At 36.7% G+C, this 6,153-nt stretch overlaps 1 protein-coding gene across 1 annotated transcript; it reads right to left on the bottom strand.

Moving 5' to 3' along the window:
* Positions 1-3,312: 3,312 nt before the first annotated feature.
* LOC110258903 (olfactory receptor 1052-like) lies at positions 3,313-4,251 on the bottom strand. The gene has a single exon (XM_021082148.1). It carries the CDS (start codon positions 4,249-4,251, stop codon positions 3,313-3,315), a length of 939 nt encoding a protein of 312 aa, XP_020937807.1.
* Between the last annotated feature and the right edge of the window lie 1,902 nt (positions 4,252-6,153).

Genomic DNA, 6,153 nt, shown 5'->3' with positions numbered 1-6,153 from the left:
CATTACTATCTAAAATTAAGAAGAGAAACAAAAAAGGGGTTCTATTTATTTCCTAACATCCCTTGTCCACATTTTGTGATTTTGATGACTCTTTTTTTATTTTTAATTTAAATTTATTTGAATTTTCAAGTGTGCCCTGAGTCAGTAAGACAAAAATCAGCTCACATGTCTAAGGTTACACCTGTTCAAATTCCAAATTATCTTATTTTTCGTGTGACTTTTGTACAAATGTTGTTTGAATCACATCCATCCATCCAGAAGTAAAGGTGGTCTCTCATCTGATAATCAGCTTTCCTTATTTTTTCATAACTTTTTTATTTTGAAACGTGTCAGCCTTACAGAAGAGTCTGAAGGATAATGCAAATTGGCAAAAATAGTAAACAATCACTCAATCGTACCACTTACCTATATATACCAACTGGAATTACTACATTTGCTGTATCACTCTCTCAGTCTCTCACTCATCTCATTTATATATAGACAGAAAATTCTAATGGCATACAGAACTTAAAATCTATTTTATTCCTCTTAATTTATCTTACTAGTGTCACAGGTACAAAATCCCCCACTCATGTAAACCCTTTCTTTTTAAAATATACATAGTTTTGTAAATGAAAAATAAATGTATATACATATGTATATTTAACCATAATAATGATATAATAGGTATTCATACTTTCTCAAATTTTGAGAGCTAATATTCGGTAGCATATTCATAATACTCTGTAAGCTCTAGTCAATGTGCTATATCACATAGTTTTGCTTTGCAGAATTTTGACTCATGTTGTTTATAGTTTGAGATCCTTGAACTTGACAGAATCATGCACCTTTATATACTTTTCCTTTCTTATAGAATTTCTGCTCTTAACAGATGCTAAAATTAGTAAACACTATGTTTACATCTACCCTGTATCTAAATTTATATACATAGAGCTAGCTAGTTAGCTATCATTATCTATCTCATTTGCCTACCTATCTAGCTATGAAACTTTGAAGTGGTATGTTTATTCTCTCTCTACAAGTAAAGAAATTGAGTTAAGGGAGTTTAAGTATCATGTTTGCTGTTATAGAATTAGTCACACTCTCTTTTTATATGTTTTGGGACTTTCTTTGCTCTCATCTTGAGTTCAACCTTGGAAACTGTGTGCTTGAAGATAATACACATTATCAGAGGTCTCTGAATGTGTTACCATGTTTTGTTCACTCCCTGTTGAAATAATTTTGGCATCATCTTTGACTCCTCTCTTTCCCTCACCCTCTTGCCAGGATGAACATGAAAGTAAATCCTGTGTTTGATTTTCTCATGTTTCCCTAACATGAGAAACAGCTCTGGCCTAACATGCCATCAATTCCTTGCTTACTTGTTATGCAACCTCCTGTCTGGGCCTCTGCCTGCCACTCTTGCCATTTTCTGGTCTATCATCAATACTTCAGCCAGAGTGAGCTTGTTAAGATGTGAGTTGGATCCTGTCTCTCTTGTGTCTGACTCCCTCCTGTGCATTTTTCTTCACTCATATTCAAACCCCATGCATATACCAGTCATATTCTGGACCCCTTTTCCTCTCTGGCAACATCTCTTACTTAAATTCTTCTCTCTTTCTTCAGTTCTCAGCTTTCTGTTAGCTCCCGAACATTCTAGGAAACCTCTCATCTTTTTCTCATTGTTCTTGGTTATATACACTTCCTAGAAATTTCCTTTAGCAATTCTAATGACGGGAATATATAACATCTATTTTTTCTCTTATCTAATTTATCTGACTAATGACACAGGCTCAAAACTTCCCAATCATTTAACTATTTTTTTTCTAAAAAAAAAAAAAAAGGCAAATCTAAAAACAAGAAAGAAAGAGGAAAAAGAATGCCTAAACCCTAATCATTTCTCAAGTCTGTGGATAATTTTCATGAACTATCCCTTGAATCTTGGAGTAACTTTTTCTTAATATGTTCTTTGATTTTCCAAAATGTTAATAACAGTGACATTGTGGAAGTGTATATTTACATTTCATTATAGTTGCATTTATTAACCATTGATAGAGTCTAAAATATATTATACTGGCATTAAAAGGCTTTTATACAGGTGGCATTAAGTAACTTCAGAGATTTATTTTTGACGATTTTTGCTTTAAAATTCCATGCTAGAGTCAAATTCATTTATTTTCCTATATTTTAATTGTCCTTCCTCTTTACCATATTCCTCTGTTGCCTGATCCTCTTAACAGCTTTTGCCCATACCTTAAATCTATTTAGGTTTGGAAAACAAGGTAACTGGTACAATAAAAGTACTCAATAAAAATGTGTTGAGGAGTTCCCATTGTGGCTCAGCAGTGATGAATCCAACTAGTATCCAAGAGGATGTAGGTTCCATCCTTGGCCCCACTCAATGGGTTACAGATCTGGTGTTGCCTAGGGCTACAGCATAAGTTGCAGAGGTGGGTCCCATCCTGCATTGCTGTGGCTGTGGCATAGGCCAGCAGCTGTAGCTCTGATTTAATCCCTATAGCCTGGGAACTTCCACATGATGCATAAGCAGCTCTAAAAAAATTATTGAATGAACAAACTATAACTAATGAGAAATATATTTTCTATAGCCATTCTTCTAAGATACTATTAAAATATGCCATTTAAATACATAATAGGGAGTTCCCATTATGGCACAGCAGAAACGAATCCGACTAGGAATCTTCAGGTTGCAGGTTTGATCCCTTGCTTCTCTCAGTGGGTTGAGGATCCAGCACTGCTTTGAGCTGTGGTGTAGGTTACAGACGCAGCTTGGATCCAACATTGCTGTGGCTGTGGCATAGGTTGGCAGCTGTAGCTACCATCAGACCCCTAGCCTGGGAATGTCCATTTGCTACGTGTGCAGCTCTAAAAAGTCAAAAGACAAAAAATAAATAGATAAATAAATAAATAATTGAATATTAGATTTTTTAGTTGAGTGATTGGATTTTTAGAAGAAAAAATAATGGTATATCGATAAAAACCATGCTAAGGAAACATTTCCATTTCTCTCTGACATAATGTTGCATTTGATACATGCTTATTACTGGACTATTCTTTTGATTTGAGTCAATAGCAGATCCTTTAAAATCCATGTGAACACTTTCAGAGTTTATCATGGGGTTTTTTTTTTTAGGAAAAAATATTTATCAGCTCTTTTGAGAATGAAACTATTAAATCACAAAACAATGAAGGGTGAAATGGAGTGATTTTCCATCTTCAGGTCAAACTCTGTGGTCATATCTGTGATACAGGTTAACAGAAAGTCTATTTTCAGTTTAATGTTAGGTTTGCAAAGCCATAGAGAAGATTGGGTTAAGCTGAAGTTCTCTTCCGCCATATAGACCATTTCGCTGCCTCCTTCACATCCTTATTTCTCAGACTATAAATCAGTGGGTTGAGCATGGGGATCACCAAAGTATAAAACACAGCAGAGACCTTCTCCTGTTCCAGGGAATACTTAGAGCTTGGCTGGATGTAACTGAAGGTCACAGACCCATAGAGTAAGGTCACAGTAGTCAGATGGGAGGCACATGTGGAGAAGGCCTTGCGCCTCCCCTCAGCTGAGTGGATTCTCTGGATGGCAATGATGATGCAGATGTAAGAGACCATGATGATAATCAAAGCGAACGTTGCAATGATCCCAGAGAATAGCAAAAGCAGCAGTTCATTGTTATGGGCATCTGAACAGGAAAGTCTCAGAAGAGGAGGAATGTCACAGAAATAGTGATTCACAGTGTTAGGACCACAGAAATCTAGTTTGAGCAAACCTATTGTGTGTGTCAGGGAGTTAATGAGCCCTCCCAAGTAAGATGCAAGAACCATCTGAATACAAACCTTTTGGGTCATAATAACTGAATACAGCAAGGGGCTAGCTATTGCTACATAGCGGTCATAAGCCATCACGGACAGGAGGATGCCTTCTGTGGTGATGTATACTGCAAAAAAGAAACTCTGTAGAACACAGCCAGAAAATGTGCTGGACTTGTGTTTTGCAAGGAAATTGACCAACATTTTAGGAGCAAACACAGTAGCGTAGCAGATATCACAAAAAGACAGGTTGCTTAGGAAGAAGTACATGGGTGTATGAAGTTGGGCATTTAGCCAGATCAACATAATCATGCCCCCATTACCTACCAGAGTGATAAAATAAATAAGGGTAAAAAGCAAAAAGAGAGGAATCTGCAAATTAGGATTTTCAGTTAAACCTACCAGAAGGAATTCCTTCACACCTGTATGATTCCAGCCAGCCATGCATTCAGGTTTGGATAGCTCTTTAGCTGTATAACAAGATAAAAAAAAATATGTATATGATCACCATAATCTGGTGTCAATAATAGCTGGGGACCTTCAGGTTTACCCCATAGTTAGATGAAAAAAGAAATTAACATCAGAAGTGTACCATAATTCATTTATAGTCACTCAAATTTTTGGAGTGAGAGATTATTTTATCCCTTTCTTCTCAGTTTCCACACCATTGAAGTTGGGATTAGGGGATTCTCTTCTATCATGAAGCTGTTAATAGGTAGAACTGATATTCTAATGCCTCCTGCCAAACCCCTGACTCAGTCTTACATGTACAAGGGGTCTGTTTACATGGGTTACAATCTATGGCCCACTGTGATGGAAATGATTTCCTCTCTGGCTAACCTCCTCCTGTGTTTTCACACACAGGTAACTCATGACATTATCTTTCATAATATTCAGCTCCCTTCCTTTACAAATCTCAAACAACAGACCTTTTTTTTTTCTTTTTTTGACCTCACCTTATGCTCAGTTTCCCCACTTGGACAATCATGCCGTTGCTGTGCCTTCTGGGAAAGGTAAATCAGGATGTCGGGAGACACGTTTCTACAATATTTTCTTAGCCTCTTTGCTTCTATTTTCCATACTAAAATTTCCATCTTGTCCTGCTTTATTTTACCCCATATTCCTGCTCGAAAAAACAGTCACAGTGTGGGTAAACAATTTAAGCTTAAGAACAAAGACCAAAAGGCATAAGTTATTCAAGTGGTCAGCTGAATGAGGACATAATGCATTGTCTAAGCATGCTTGATCTGTGTAGATAGGCACACCGTTTGCATACATGATATGTCCTGTTAAGATTAAGAGGAAGATCTGCCTCATGGTCCCAAGGGGTTTCTGAGGGGTCGTTAGCCAGATATGCATCAGCAAGGAGAACCAAGGTGCAATCCTAGGCACACACACACCAGGTTGCTGCAGATAGGTATACCATTTGTGGAAGCACAATGATGATTCTCTACATGCTATGCATAGATAGCGGATGCCAAGCTTCCTCAAATGCTGATGACTGTTAAATGCCTGAAGGTCAGAATAAAAGCTTAGCCATCTACCAGCTATGTGACTTTTAAAGTAATAAAAGAACTTTTAAAATAGTAATAATAAAAAAACTATATCCTGCACCTACAACCTCCTCCTCACTTGGAATAATCCTAAAGAGCAGTGTGGTTTCTTGAGGCAGCACTTTTGGTCCCTGAGACCTTCAATCCCTCATTCCCACCTTTAATTAAGATAACTGTCTCTGTGTCTTGTTTTATGTTAACTTTTTCTTAAGTTTCAGAGCACCTGTTCTTCAGTCCTAAAGCAAATGTTCACTTACTTAGTATTAAACCCAATCAAACAAAACGGCAGAGCGATTTCTCCTGAAAATTCCTTCCTTTCATATTTTTGTATGTACCTTCTCATCTCTGGATTTTATTAGCATTAAAACAATAAACCCCAAAATTCACTGTAAAGAAGAACAGTGTGCCTTTAAAGTGTCTATATTGGTCACATATGTCCTGCTTTCAATATGTAGGCTGCCACTAAGTTTCATTTTTTTACATGATATAATACTAATTCAACAATATTTGTGGTGCAATATCAATAAATTAATCCATTCATGTATACTTTTGAACATTGAATAAATATGTATTACTTACTACCTACGCCAAGAAATGTTGTATTTGCCAGAGGTGAGGCAGTGAACAAGAAAAATGTCATAATGTCAAGGAGCTTATATGTTGGTAAGTACAAGGAAGAAAAGTAAAGGAGAGGATGACTAGAAAGAGATGGTAAGTACTCATATAGAGTGTTTCCTCTTGCTACTGTAATAAGTTTGCAACAATTGGTGTCTTCAAAGAATAAACACGCCTC

Source organism: Sus scrofa, unplaced genomic scaffold, assembly GCF_000003025.6.
Source record: "Sus scrofa isolate TJ Tabasco breed Duroc unplaced genomic scaffold, Sscrofa11.1 Contig53, whole genome shotgun sequence".
Lineage (NCBI taxonomy): Eukaryota > Metazoa > Chordata > Mammalia > Artiodactyla > Suidae > Sus > Sus scrofa.
Note: the sequence above shows the minus strand (reverse complement) of the source record. Positions and strands in the feature narration are given on the sequence as shown.

Coding starts and splice junctions, on each gene's coding strand:
- LOC110258903 (XM_021082148.1), bottom strand. CDS start 4,251: ATGGCTGGCTGGAATCATACAGGTGTGAAGGAATTCCTTCTGGTAGGT.